At 39.4% G+C, this 15,319-nt stretch overlaps 1 protein-coding gene across 1 annotated transcript in view; it reads left to right on the top strand.

The window, feature by feature from the left end:
- Positions 1-15,319, top strand: part of map3k5 (mitogen-activated protein kinase kinase kinase 5) — a 46,862-nt gene that overhangs the window by 19,038 nt on the left and 12,505 nt on the right. The window contains exons 4-14 of the mRNA XM_026318307.2: positions 572-765; positions 2,556-2,724; positions 3,713-3,819; positions 6,822-6,992; positions 8,777-8,889; positions 9,489-9,648; positions 10,805-10,958; positions 11,111-11,218; positions 11,736-11,788; positions 13,080-13,175; positions 14,233-14,314. Coding sequence (XP_026174092.1) covers positions 572-765; positions 2,556-2,724; positions 3,713-3,819; positions 6,822-6,992; positions 8,777-8,889; positions 9,489-9,648; positions 10,805-10,958; positions 11,111-11,218; positions 11,736-11,788; positions 13,080-13,175; positions 14,233-14,314 — 1,407 coding nt within the window. The remainder of the gene's footprint in view (positions 1-571; positions 766-2,555; positions 2,725-3,712; positions 3,820-6,821; positions 6,993-8,776; positions 8,890-9,488; positions 9,649-10,804; positions 10,959-11,110; positions 11,219-11,735; positions 11,789-13,079; positions 13,176-14,232; positions 14,315-15,319) is intronic.

Raw genomic sequence — 15,319 nt, 5'->3', positions numbered from 1 at the left:
TCTCTCCATCCAGCAGCTGCGTGTTTGGACTAGTTCAGTGAAGGCAGCGACACATAAACACTATTGTATGAAGAGATAGATTAGAGCTGAAGCCTTATGTCATTATTTTAAAACAGTCTCAAACAGGGGAAACGGCTCAGACTTCCTCCACACAATCTGCTTCCTGAATGTTTTGTAAACTCAGCTGTAAGAGTGTTTGTTGTATGATTAAGATAAGGTTATTTATTGAAGGTGCATATTTATTGGACTGTAAAGGCACCACCCTGTGCTATACTGTTTTTTTTATCTTAGAAGCAGCAGTTGACAAAATCTCTCTCTAGAAAGCTTCTAATTGCATCACACAGGTTTTCTCTGCAGATGTAGTTGCCAAGTTGTCATCAGATCGTAGCTCATTTGGAGTCCTTCTTGTCCATGTGGGCTTAAAAGCCCAGTCTTTGGGAATTTTTCTAGCCATACACCTACTTCCAACTAAAGTACTGCTGATGCCTCTTTCACACCAAACCCACAATGTCTTCTAATTTTCTGTTCTACCGACAGATATTTTCTAACACTGTCTCTATTCTATTAACAGACATGCTCAGCCAACTACACCTTCATCCCCTACATGGTGACACCCCACAACAAGGTGTACTGTTGTGAGAGCAGTCTGATGAAGGGCCTCACCGAGCTGATGCAGCCCAGCTTCGAGATGCTGCTGGGACCCATCTGCATGCCGCTGTTGGACCGCTTCATCCAGCTGCTTAAAGTGTCACAGGCCAACTCCCAGTAAGTACAGCAAAGGCTGAAAAATGGGTGAAACCTTTATGTATTTTCAAGCTTTTCTTTTAATGTTTCTCTATTTTCTTTCTAACATTTTGTAGCCCGTATACTGTACTTAGTCTCTCTACGTAATCTCTCTTTTTCTTGCTGATTATTCATTATTATTTATGAAATATTTCATAAAGCATAAAATTATACTGTTCATCATTTTGTCCAATGAACTGCACATAAGCAGGGATATGAAACTATAGAAATATCCTGTTTTTTAGGTAAGTACTGCTCTACACAGGCACATACGTAACTGTAGAGACCATGACACTGAGGGAAAATGTATCACGATATCTGTATTTCAAAGAGTTTTAAGGTTTGCAATGCCTGAATCGTGCCAAACTGAGAACCTATATTATACCTAAATATGTACATACTACATACAGTGTTACATACAGTGTTAACATAGTAAACACTTTTATGCAGCACCTCTGTTTGGACCAAGTATGTAGTTAATGCATTTTGGTTTTGTAGAACTAGATAAGGTTAGTAATTTACTTCCCTGCAATCATAAAAATGTCAATGACCATGAATTTTCCTGTCAGTTTCCTGATTATTGTTGAAGGAAGCATTAAGACAAAGCAGTAGGTTTGCAAATAGGGAAGCATAGTTAAAAAGAATTGATTCAAAGCTATTCATGCTAATCTGGAGTTCCTCCGCAAACATTTGTGCTAATCCCAGGCTACATCACAAAGTGCATATATATGTTTCCTTATAGAAAAGCTCATACAGGAGAATAGTGTTCAACTGGTTTACTGTGAAGGCAAACTGAGGTGACGACTGACTGATGAATCAGGTACTTCACAGGCAATGAAGCAGCCAGGTTGCATTGCAGGTGTTCATGTTTGTTTAGCAGAACAGACCTTTGTTTTATTTTCCCATTCTTCCTATTTTTACCTGCTGTAATTATTTTTATGTGGTGCACCCCTCAACTTTGACCTGCGTGGTTATCTGCATTTTGAAAAAAAAAAAAAAAAAAAAAAAACCCAAAACATTCATGCCGCCTCTGTTGCTTGGGAAATATTTCAGGTTTCACTGCCAGCAGGCGATGCAGCTGCCAGTTAGTTCTAGCTCAGCTCCAGGAATAGTGACTCAGGTTCTACAGACAGAAAAGAAAAACATGCACTTTGATGAAGCTTTTGTCTCCTGGAGACCAGAATCCCTGAAGACTAAAGCAACAAAGCAGATTTTTTTTTTACATACATACTAAATAGATACTGCACATTGAGTGAGATAGTGTGACTATTACTTAAAGTAACTTTTTCAAATAATTAACCAGCTGCATATTAAATGTATTTTGCCTTGTGGATCTGAGACCTTATAATAGTGTAACAGCTGAATTTGATGGGAAGCATGTAATACGTAAATAACATCTATGAAAAAAAGCTTATGTCTCACTAGAGGATCCTATGAAATCATGTAAAGCAGTAAGGGAATCCAGGAAATGAATTAAAACTCCAGTCTTGTTAGAATTGCCCCTCCAGGAGAAACTAAACTACCTAAAACAATTCGGTTAGTCAGGTGTTAATTGGATTTTTTGTATGGATGTTCATCTTGAATAAATGGCAGACCACTCTGGCACAGAGCGTCATTTCATCCATCACATGTTCCTTTCAGTCAATTGAAGCTTTATTGCGAGGTGATAATTTTGCTAAAAGACGCAGAGAACATCTTTTAGATGTAATGTTTTATTGAACACTTCTAAATCGACTATCTCTCACATATATAGACGTGTTTTTGTCCTCCAGCCAGTATTTCCGTGAGACGATCCTGAATGAGATCCGTAAAGCTCGAGAGTTGTACACTGGAATGGAGCTCGCCTCCGAATTGAGCCGAATCCAACAGCGGCTGGACAACGTGGAGTGTCTTTCAGTCGACATCGTCATCAATCTCCTGCTGACGTACAGGGACATTCAGGTACAGCTGCTGTGTGGAGACTCTCTGAATGTCTGCATGTTGTTGTCATTTCTCACATTAGGCATGCTGTCTATAGATAATTAAACAAATAAGATCATTGGCGGAGCCAGTTCATTGAAAATGAATGACGTTTCGTGCTTTGTTGTTTCATTAAAGATAATCAGCAAAATAATGTTAATAATGTTTCAATCTTTTAGTCTGAGAACATGCCTCTAAAGGGAAGGACATGCACAAACTTTCAGCAAACATCCAGAAAGTTTCTAGGGTAAACTGAGGAGGATTCAGACATTTGGCTGACAACTAATGTCCTTTTTAAGTTCAAACAAATTGTTAGCTAAGTACAGATGATCAGGGTGTGTTTGCTGATGTCCCTGACCTTGGCAGAGGAAGCTACTGTAAAAACCTACTGTACAAGTTAGAGAGAGGTCACCTCCTCAGCATCAGTCTGGCAGCATTGTGGTTTCCTCAAACAGGGGCTATCGCAGACCGCCTGTAGAGAGCTCTAGGCAAAGCTTTTGGTCTGCTTGTCTTTAAATCTGCCGCTCTTTCTGCTCTTTATTCTCCGCATTGCAATGGCACTCGCCGTCCAGATCCTCCCACTCACCATAGGCAGCGCTCAGCCTCATGAATCATTCATTAGAACAACAAGCACCGACATGCTGAATTATTCAACATGCTTTGGGTATAGTGACTATGTAAGCAAGTAGGAGCAACAAAAATATGATGAAGGGGCCAGTCAATTATTGAAGTGTTTTTGGTGCTAAGCAGACAGTTGAGTCTCAGACAGAATAAATAAAAGGACATCAGAAACTCACCCTCTGGCCTCCAAGCAGCTCAATGCCTTGATGAGTTGGAGTGTACAGTATGTTTGGAGGACAGTGGTGCAGAGCGACTTTCGAAAGCAGTCGACCGCATTTCCCACAATGCTTAGCAACCGGGGTGAAAGAGCAACAGGAGCTCATCGGTGTCTTTCCTCCTCAATGTCTAGGATTATGATTCCATCGTGAAGCTGGTGGAGACTCTCGAGAAGCTTCCGACCTTTGACCTCGTGGCTCATCCTCATGTGAAGTTCCACTATGCCTTTGCACTGAATCGGTAAGATGGCAAACATGACAACATCAGCGACACATATGGACTCCACCAGCTTGTAGTGCACATAGAAAGCTACACTCACACAGACACATAATCACTTTGACAAATAAAACATGAGGTTTTGTTTTTTATTTAAAATAAAACAAGTCAATAAAACAAAGTTATACTGACTTCTAATTGATTCAGTTAAATTGAATAGGGGATCAAACTGGGTGCTACATTTATTTATTCTGTGGCCAAAGTAAATGCTCCTACAGCGCAAAGCAAAAATGGGTCAAAACATCCTTTCTAAATCAGTACTCAGGAGTAAATTAAACTGCATGTAACCATAGCAGCAATACTTCTCAATACTTGATGCTGCATTATCATATAATGACTTTCACCGAAACTGACCTGCCCATGAACTGAACTACTACACGACAAGCACATTTTAAAGAGCAGACTATGAATTCACTAAGAACTGTATAAGTGATTATTAAAGGCAGTTTGTATCTTCTAATGGCAACAGTAGTGGATCCTAAAATACCAAAGAGTTCAGGTTGGAGATTAAGTAACAGCACATTTGAATTTTTCTGCTGTTTTTAAAAGGGGTAGAGTAGAGGTAGAGTAAAGCAGGAGCTTTCAGGAGATTTGGGTTCCCAAGCAGCAGTGATATTATTAGTAGCCGTGTGCAGCTACTCTCTGCTGAGGAAAAAGACAGATGTACAACACAGAAGGTTTTGACTGCCTGTTTCTCACCAGCTGCATCTCTTGTAAACTTCCTGCGGTTTTCATGGTGTGACCGCCTCAAACAGCAATAAGGCACACTGTTCTTTAATTTGGCAGCAATTGGAAAATGTTTCTGCAGGGTGCCAAGATGCACGTGTGTTTGCTGTTAACTGTCACGCCTGTTACCAGGATGTGATATTGTCATGCAATAAGTGTTAATGACAGAGGGCTCTTGAGATGCTTCTCTCAAGTTTAGAGCAACTTAGATTTCCAACAAAGCACGATGAGTCACTACCTTCTAAAACTGTTGTTACATGTGATTGTTATGTGATGTGCTGTTTTTGAACAGATTGTCAAACGAGGTGTAACCGTGTTATTGGATTTTTTTTTTTGGTTGTGCAAAGGATGGCAGGGGTGGGAAACGCACCCAGAGCTTTTGCTTAAGTAACAACACCAACATTACAGTGTAAAAATATACTGTTACAAGTCTTGCTTTTCGATTGTCGCCTAAATGCAAGTAAAGAATATTAAAGTACCAAAACTATAAGCTCTCTCAGGGCTATTTCACAATAATCTGTATTATATTATTGGGTTATATCTATGGCTGGTAATGGTATTACTGTTACCTCAAAGTTAAGTACACTACCTAAGTAAATGTCTTTAGTTCATTTCCACCTTTAGACATAAATTATGATTTTTAGGTTATTTAGGTAAAAATCAGGTGCATTCAGATGATGTAAGTGCTGTTTTTCCTGGACTCTCTCAAACCACAAATCAAACTAGATGCCCAAATATGAACCTTCATTTTTTTATGCATGTTGTCCTCTCCAGTCTAGTATTATCCAGCAGCCCTGATAAGAGTGCTGCTGTGAGGGGAAAAACATCATTTCTTTGACATTTAACTGGTGAAATAATATTATAATATTAAAGTGGAATAAAATAATATTGCTTAGTTGTCATAACCGTCCTCTATGCGGGTTGTAGTCGGCTACACAATAAAATGCTGAAGGGTGAAACTGAATGAAGTGGTGTTGTATAAACCATTACCTTGAGTCTTTTGACTAAATTCTGACTCAGCAGCATGTGGCTCACACAGAACCCAGATATTATGATTGACCTGAGGTAGGTGATCTGACAATAAATGAATTTGCCGAGTTGAAGTGAGAGTCTCCACCATTGAAATACTCATGAGCACTGAGGAGCTGCAGGAGGCGATTGCAGGTCTGGTCTCCGTGAGCGCTCTTCCCTCAGGACAGTCTTCATGGAAATAGCTGTCAACTCATAGGTTTTATTTAACCTTCATGTTCTAGTGAGGAGCCACTTTATGTTTAGCAGGATTTATTTATTTATTTATTTTTCATATATATCACATATTGTGCCTCTGTGAGACTTAACGCCACTAATTTCTTTCCAAAGTCTTTTTTTAAAATTTTAGACTTCAAAACAAAAACCACTTCACCATTTGATTGGATGATCTGATTAGATTTTGGAGGACTTCGCTGCATAAATTTGCATAATAATAAGGAAACTGATTTCTGTGAAACTATTAGAGACCTTTGTTGATAGTAATACAAGTAAGGACAAGTTTGTTGACAACTATAAAATAACGTGATAATTATCTTCAGTAATGTTCTCTGATTTATATATCATGGCAGTTATTATATATAGTAGATATTAATGAGAAACATGAATAGACATTCATATAATTGAACTAATTAGACGATTGTGGTAGCAGTTAGTTTCCTCATGCAGGAGTCCTTATCCTCTTTATTTTTGAATTGGTTGCTCATTAACGATGCTCAGATATTTCCTTACAGGTTAGTTAGAACAGAAATTGTGTGCCTGAAAAATCCACTGAAGTACACTTGAAGGCTCGATGTGCTAAATAAGAGATTATATTTTTAATGAACACAATAACTCAAGTAATTTAAGTCAGACTCCTAATGGACTCCTCTGTGCCCAGTATCATGTCCCAGAACTAGAGCTGCTCAACTGTTCCCAACCTGCACATCAGGAAGGAGCGTTTACATGATAAATGTCGATCTGTGAAATATTTAAGACGGCTATTTAAAATGTAATTAATATTCTTTGTAAATCAGTCCTTGTATTTTTATAAGAAACGTACTCAGACATATAAAAATGATGGAGAATTTAGTGTTCACAGTCACAAATATCCATGACAGTTTTCCGCTGACACATGCCTGCATAGATACCTGCTCAGTACTCTTCACCGAATTTCTGAATTTGCATGTTGTGTGTGCTTATGTGTGTTTTTCTGTGTTTCTGTGTGATTGCAGGAGGAACCTGCCCGGCGACAGACAGAAGGCCCTGGACGTCATGCTGCCCCTGGTGCAGGAAGAGGAGCAGGTCGCCTCAGACATCTACTGCCTGGTGGGACGAATCTATAAGGACATGTTTCTGGAGTCTCACTTCACTGACACACAAAGCAGAGACAAAGGCATACTTTGGTGAGAGCTCGGGGCAGGATGTCAGTGTGTGTGTGTGTGTGTGTGTGTGTGAGAGAGTGTGTGTGTGTGTGTGTGAGTGTGTGAGACACATTTCTGTTCAGGAAAAAAGTTGGCTTTTCCAGAGACTGAGTCACACATAAATATTGTGAGACGAAATGTTTTTGAAGGGCATGATGCAAGATCGATGGTCTTCTGGTGACTCATTGGATCATTGCACCACAGTATGAAGAGTTTACCATGAAAGGACACACAGCTGTTATCATGAAGTTAAAGTACCGAGGTAAAGTGTCATCGAAAGAACAGGCGGGACTCAAAACTGCAAATGACAGTTCATTACAGCAGTGACATATCTTACCTTAAAGTACAAGCATGCAAATTATATGCAGGGGATCCGGTCCTGTCAGCTGAAAACAACACCAAGATGATTGAAGCGTTATAGTGACGTTGCTAGTGGTTGGAGTAAGTCATGTCAAATGTTAATGGCAGGTAAACAGCATGTTTTTGTGCATCAGTTGTGCATGTTCCCAACAGCACAGGCATCAGGTGGTGAGAGGAAATGCTAATATTTTTGGGTTTCTTACTCCCAGTCAAGCCTCATTTTGAATTATTCAGCAAATCTAAAATATTATTATGGGAGTAGTTTTTTTTTTTTTCTTTTAATAGCTCTAGTCCCTTTTTGCTAAACGACTCTGCTTCTGAATTGCGAAAGTCGTTTGGAACATTTTGTCTTGCTAATGCACCACTCCTTAATAATTAGGCAGGTGCAGCTCTTAGACATTTCTTAAGGGGAGGAACATGGTCTGACGGCAAAATAGACAGATTGCACAAATGAGTGTTGTTCCATACTCTAAACTTCTTTGTTTATTTTTCGCTGTGTGTATTTGAACATTACAGTATCATTCAAGATGCAGCAATGACAGTACAACAGTAAAAAAAAAAAAAAAAATTAGAAAAAGGTAGTTGCTTCAAAGATCTGCCATATTTTCTCTAAACTTTCAGGGCAGCCACAAATCACATACCTGAACTTCTTTATTTATAAATGCGGCATCATTGTCTGCAACCACCAGTGGCCTGTGGGTTTTCACTTCAGTAAAGTTTACTTGCTTTCTATATGATGATGAAAGAAAATCATTGCTCAACATATTTCCAGAAGTGAAGCCTTTTCCATTCATGTTTGAAGATGTAACAGCATACCAGTGAGATGCACGTGGATGGTTTCCATCAACTTGTTGAGTCAAGGCTTTGAATCCTGGAATTCTCTCTGAACCAGGTCAGGGTGTTAACTGGAGCTGGCAACTTTTCCATCTCCTTATAGGTCTAGGTCTAATGTGAGCACAGAGAGGCTAACTATTGCTGATGTAAGTTGACTTAATAATAACACGAGGCTGCCGGTTGCCTTCTTCTCAAAATTGCTTTCAAGGTCTTATATCTTTTCAATTGAATATGCTGCTTAGATAATTGAGCTTCCATCTGGCTTATTTTCAGGTCCTTGTCACAACTTGGCAGAGGCCCCTAATAACATTCACACCCCTTCTCTCAGCAGAACAGATTGCTCATTAAATAAATGAAATTTCTTGTTTTGCGAGGGTACTCACAGTTGCTGTTTGCCTTTCCGTGGCCCCCAACTCAATATGGCTGTAATTGTTTTTTCTATCTTGATGTGTCTCGAGAAGCCGGAGGAGCATCATGAAGCCATTCGTTATCTCCAAGATGCTTGGGATTTGGAATGACTCATTTCTTGGAATGAAAGTGTTTATTGGAGTAATTTTTTCTTCTCCTCTCAGGTTTAAAAAGGGGTTTGAGTCAGAGCCAACACTACACTCTGGTATCAACTATGCTGTTCTGCTCTTGGCGGCTGGACATCAGTTTGACACATCTTTCGAGCTTCGTAAAGTGGGTGAGTGGACAGATAGACCGAATATTTGTGTGTCTCTGACGTAAATATGCTGCTTTTCATTTTATTCCAATCAGATAATATATAGTCACATTACTTCCTGTTTCAAAAGCAAGCTGCTAAGCTGTCCCACGTTTTTGCTTTTGCCCTGAAATCTGAAGCTATGAGAAGCTCAGGAATGTGGGAAACAGAACAAGCAGTCCTGGGAATCAGCTTGCAGCTCCCTAAATTGGCCCCACCCTCCGTCCGTTTAGACCCTGCTTACCCCTACACTTACACCAGCAGCCCCCACCTGCCTCCACAAATGGCTGGTTTCTACCACAGACTGTGCAGGACATGTAGGAGCAGATTCCCTTTATCACAACTACTTTTTACCTCTTAAAGAAGAGGTGAAGCAAGATCTCTATTTTTGCGTGTTGTAACATATCCATGCAGAGAATAAACATTTGTTTAGCGTCTATGTACAGTCACTCCTCAGGTATCTTGTCTGCTGACAATCTTAATGTGTGATGGTCCAATGGGAAACGCATCAAAAACCAATTGTCCAATTGAATATAAAATACCTTTGTAAAAAGCCCATTTTATCTGTTGTCTTTATCCAGGAGTGAAGTTGAGCAGCCTGTTGGGTAAAAAAGGCAGCCTGGATAAGCTGCAGAGTTACTGGGATGTGGGTTTCTTCCTGGGTGCCAGTATCCTGGCCTGTGACAACACCAGGGTCATTCAGGCCTCTGAGAAACTCTTCAAACTCAAAGCCCCCATCTGGTGAGAACACATTCTCTCATTAGCTTGCCGAAAAACACATTTTAGACCACATCCATCAGCAACTGCGTCTGTGTCATTGTGATCTGAAGTGTTCTCTGCTTTCCCTTGAAACCACAGTGGCCATCTGTGGTTATTGTACAAGCATTTGGTGTATTTCTCAGAGAGAACAGAAAATGTCACCAAGAACTCACTTTGTTCATTTGAACAGTACTTCTCTCTTTACATAGATTTGATGGATTTAGCAGCCTAGTGTTGTGAGTTTTAAGTGAGTTACAATGCAAAAAACATTATTCTGCAGAGTGAGAATGAAACAAAATACTATTCTGCAACAAGAGACGCAACTAGAAACAGGAATTTGATACTAAAATGGTGCAAAGGACAGGTGGATAGGACTATTGTTTGCAACCAGATTATTTTCATGAGAAAAAGGTTTTTCATTTCAATAAGATGTCTTGTTATTTAGCCAACTTTTTAATTCAATAGTTTTCTAGTTTTCCACTTTAACCTGCTTTTTGATGTTTATTAATGGAAAAATAGGAAAAACAAAGCTTAAAAATAGATTTTATTTAAGATTTTTACATGATGTTCGTCTGGAAATAACTTGTCTAATCTGTTGTTCTCATAAAATCCCCCACTGGGGAGGAAAAACAAGCCTCAACTGTCTGCCAGAAATCATTTCAGACTTTATATTAATTCCACCAGATTTTATGAGACTGGCTCAGATCTCAGACATGTGGGGTACAGTAAACTGTCTGCAGCTCTTTTCTTGTTTTTTTTTTTTGTTTTTTTTTTTTTTGTGATTTTGCAATGCAAAGACCCTGCTGTTCTTTATTTGTCTTAGTGCTGTGAAAACTCTTTAAGTTTCTATTAATGTCACAAAGACAAACGTTTCCCAGCATGTAAACACAATCATATGGCATTGTTTGTTTTTGTGGTATTCTTGATATATGTTCATGGGGTTAAAACAATTTAATGCATATGCAAATGATCTGTATGTTATTCTGTTTGTAGTGTCAGAGATTTTTTAATGAGAAATGGGATGCATGTGCTCCTGATGTTTGGTTACATTTTATTAAATAGAGACTTGGCTTCTGACTCTCTCAGCGCACACTGCAGTGTTGTTTGGTTATATCATTGTTGTGGTATCTGTTTTTAGGTATCTGTGCTCATTGGTGGAGACAATCTTGATCTACAAGCACTTCAAAAAGGCCAGTGGGGAGCAGCCGTCCCCTAAACAGGAGCTAGTGGACTTCTGGATGGACTTTCTGGTGGAAGCAACCAAAAAAGACGTGTCCTCTGTCCGATTCCCTGTAAGTGACTTCAACAAGGTATCAGTTAATCCTAAAGCATGTAGCTCAGAGGCCAAACCGTGGCTTAGATATGTGGAAACAGAAGAAAAACATCATGCATGCTCAGCATTGGATGAATTAACAAAAAATAAACATATTTATGTCTTATCCAGGTGTTGATATTGGAGCCCACCAAAGTGTACCAGCCTTCATATGTGTCTATAAACAAAGACGTGGACGACAACACAGTGTCTATCTGGCATGTGGCTCCTGACGACAAGGTCAGTGTTGAATTTACAGCCTAATGTCCAACAGCTCTTCAGTTTGAGCTTTTGCTTTACTGGCTTTTGCATTTGGTTTGCAGTATTCCTCTAGCAGGGGTTGCCTGGCTGTCAGGTCATAAAATCCTGCAAAATCACAGACTGGTTTTCTAAATGGTTAAAGGAAGCGAGGACTAGCTCAAAGACGCTTCTTGTTATTTTTAGTCTAATTCTGTGACGTAATACTGGACTCTTGTTTCCTCTGATCAGCCTTATTGATTATTGTCTCATGTTGTTGTCTCATGTTATTGCTACTACAAAGACAGAAGTGGTAGCTCACCAGTAACTGAACCCTGCAGCAGTACATCAGCTGCACTTCATATTTTATTACTGTAAGGCTAATTGACATATTTAGAAATATCACTTCTAATACTCCAATACCTCTATCAGGTCTGCCATTATCAACGAGCATAGAGGACACATTGATTAAACGTCTCCCAGAAGCTACAATCATGTTATGTTTTGATCTGTTCTGCAGAACAAGGGGATCCATGAGTGGAACTTCAGTGGCACATTAGTACGAGGTGTCAGGTCAGTGTCTGATGTCTTTAATGTCACACTTATATTACTGCTCAGTGATGGGAAAATGACATTACAGTTGTCTGCAGAGGGTGACTGGTCTAAATTTATCATATTAGGTGGTGGTTTGGAAATGAATCAGAGGTCTGAAGAGGTGAAAAGCCAACATGGCATCATAAAGACAGTGTTCTGACAAGAAATAGGACACAGACGTTATGAATGGGATAATAAACATGTCTTGTGGCAGTATGAAAAATATCCGGTTAAGATGCACGTTTATGTAGTTCAGTTTTCCAAAAAAATCCAGTTAAACTGAAGAGAAAACTATCAAGCAAGAGAACAGTTTCTTCCTCCAAATTCCTTCTGTACAGAATATGTCCATGTACTGTGAATGCAAATCATATGTTTTTGAGTGTAGTTAAAATGTAAACGTTTGCCCCTGGATTTACTGCAGATTGCATATATAGTATGTCATAGATTTACATTAATTCACATCAAATATGCAGGTGTATCCAGGCATGTGAATATATGATGTGCAGATAAATCAGATTTTAAAAATGACTGGTACATTACTATCACTTCACCTCTTGCAGTTCCAGACCGCATCGACCTGCTCCCTTAATACCAAACACTGAGTAGTTTTCACGTCTCGCTCTGCACCTCCTTGTCCACGGTCCTCAAAGGAATTCAGTGCATGTTCAGAGAGAAGCGCAGGGCTGTGCTCACATGTTGCTAGGGAACCACTCGTTCTCTGTGCCCACTCAGCCTGCAGACAGTCAGCAGGACACAATAGCAGCTCTGCGAGCAACAATACGACCACACAGACAGGCCCTCCGTTGTGTGGCTCAGCAACTCTGGCCTTGACACATTTACTTAGAATTGAACAAGAACTTGTCCCAGGAGGTAGAAGTTTGAGTTTAGTTGTCAAGTCAAAGCTGTTGAGCTTTTGTGCAAAAATCCTGAATCATTTAAGTTTCTAAAATAATTTGTGGTTGGTGTTGATAATGATTTTTTGTCTGAGTATGGCATCACAGCTCACAATCTAGTCTACTCTACTGTAGACTTAACCTATATTTTACTATCAGATGTACTGTTCCTACATCTGTGTATACCTCCTGCATTTGTCACATCCAGTGGGTTTCATATTTTGATGGAGTGGTCGTCCACATACAGTGACACACACACCTTTATTTAATACCCAAGATTCGATGGCTAAGGCCATGAGTCCGGTAAAAAACATCATTCATCCTCTGGTTCATATGTGCTCCTATTGTACAATTAACTGTGGATTGTTTCTCTTCAGCATCTCCAAGTTTGACGAGCGCAGTGCCTTCCTCTATGTCCTTCACAATGCAGAAGACTTCCAGATCTATTTCTGTACAGAGATGCACTGTAAAAGGTTAGAGTGTGTGCCTCTGTGTCTCAGTGTGTGTTTGTCATCGCATTAAGGATGAATCTACACTGAATGTCATAAAAATGACTTAAAGTCCTTCCTTATTACTTTGAAATTTGTATTATTGAATTCACAAAATAACACACATGGGGCTTTGTTAGATTAAATGTTTAACAGTTTAATGAATTAGTTACAATTTATGGGTAGGACCAACTTTTTGGCTGTCATATCTATTTGTACCCGACCCTACAGCAGTTCAGGCACTTCTGTCAGTTCTGTACTCAGGTGGGAAATTTTGCACCTCCCTGTCACCAAAGACGCACCTTATTTTATTTCGAGACCATCATGTTCCTCACTAGCTGCTCGATGAAGCACTGAGTGTTCAGACTTGTGACTCTCACATCAGAGGCTCCCGAGCACTTCCCAGTTCTATTATCTTTAGTGTGAGAGTCAGTGAGTCATGGCTGCTGTTGTTGTGATGCTGCTTTCCTTTAAATGAAGAGAAAGAGGGGTGACAGTGAGATGGGAGGGGTGAGAAGGAAGGAAGGAAGAAATAGATGAAAGCTGATAGAAATGAAGAAGCGATCCAGTCTGATTGTCTGTGCGTATGCATGATTGGCTCATATGCATGCAAGACACAAGTTGCATACACGGCACTTACACAGCTGGTGTGCAGTGACTGTAGTAAATATGTGTATGTGTGGGCGCTGTGCATGTAAACATAATGTGACCCCTTCTGAATAGGACCATCAGCTAAACTTCACCACTTAATAATTTTGAAGGCAGCCATCGGTTTTTATTTGTACATAAATGACATCAGACACTTGCTCACATTATGCAATCCATCACAGTGAAAATCTGCATTGAATTGTACCCATAAAGCATTTTTATGTTATTGTTATGAAAAGTCTGCACTGTAAGACCTCACAGTTAAAACAGACTGTAATGAATTAAACAACTCCAGAAAGTTTAAATCGTGTACAAATACACTTTTGTTTTATATGGAAATAAATGTTAAACATGTTAAAATATTTTTGGACTCACCAGGCTTTTACTTTGACAGATTCTGTGATCTGGTCAACAGCATAACAGAGGAAGTGTGGAAATGTCCAGAGGAGGGAGACTGTGACACTGATACCTTAGAGGTAAGAATAAGGAAATTACTTTCATAGAGGCTCAGAGTTTTTGGTAAAACCTGTTCCTGAAGAGGGTTAGTTGCAGCCTTTTAATCTGCCAGTGCTCTTACTGCAGCCGGTATTTTTTTAATCCACTCAAGCCCAGTTCCACTAATTTATGACCATATATTTGACTTATAAAGCCTTTAAATTAGATGTGTTAAAGCCTCATATCAGTTTCCCTTTAGATAGCCATGATAAAAGTCACAGTTTATAGATCTGGGTTTTCCTCCAGTGGAAGCAAAGTTCATAACATTTCCTAATTCTACAGCAATGGGACTTTTTTCAGTGCATGTGTACAAGAAAGTGTTTCCTCATTTGTTTCTCTGCATTGTTTTGTTACATCCTGTTGTGGTTTTCTGTGGTGCCTGCTTTTAAAACATTACAGGAAGTATTGATTTTGTGGGTACGCTGAAAGGATTTAAAGGCTGACAGAAGAAAAAATGATCTAACAGAGTTGTTTAACAGCTAATTAGTGTTGGGCAAGTCCTTGTTTAGTGCTGCATATGTGACTGCTTCTACTGAAAGACAACAAAAGAAATGCTGAATTTTTAACTGAAGTCAAACATGAATCAGTATATTCCCAGTTTATTTTAATCAAATCAAATCTGTTTTCAAGCATGTATGACCCCAGGTTTTCAAAATAGCCTTTTCTAATCCAGGTCACCACAATTTGCATTATAATTGTATTGAATCTCAGCTGCAATTAACAATAACCTGCTGGGATAAGGCCTGGATTTTACTTGGATGCTTTGAAGGTACAGAACAGACACCTGCTGCTCCATTCACCTGTCACCCTCTCAACCTGAGCCTTGGGAAAAGAAAAGCTAATTACCCAAAATGCTGCCGCACCCTCTTTGACTCAGCATGGCACAGATCACATTTCTAGCAGGTTTCTCTCAGAGCTAGTTTTATATCTGGTTCAATGCAACACAAGACTCAGCATCGACTGTTCCTCAACAACACAACTGGCAC

This window comes from Mastacembelus armatus, chromosome 24, assembly GCF_900324485.2.
Source record: "Mastacembelus armatus chromosome 24, fMasArm1.2, whole genome shotgun sequence".
Classification (NCBI taxonomy): domain Eukaryota; kingdom Metazoa; phylum Chordata; class Actinopteri; order Synbranchiformes; family Mastacembelidae; genus Mastacembelus; species Mastacembelus armatus.
This window is presented reverse-complemented; position numbering and strand designations above follow the sequence as displayed.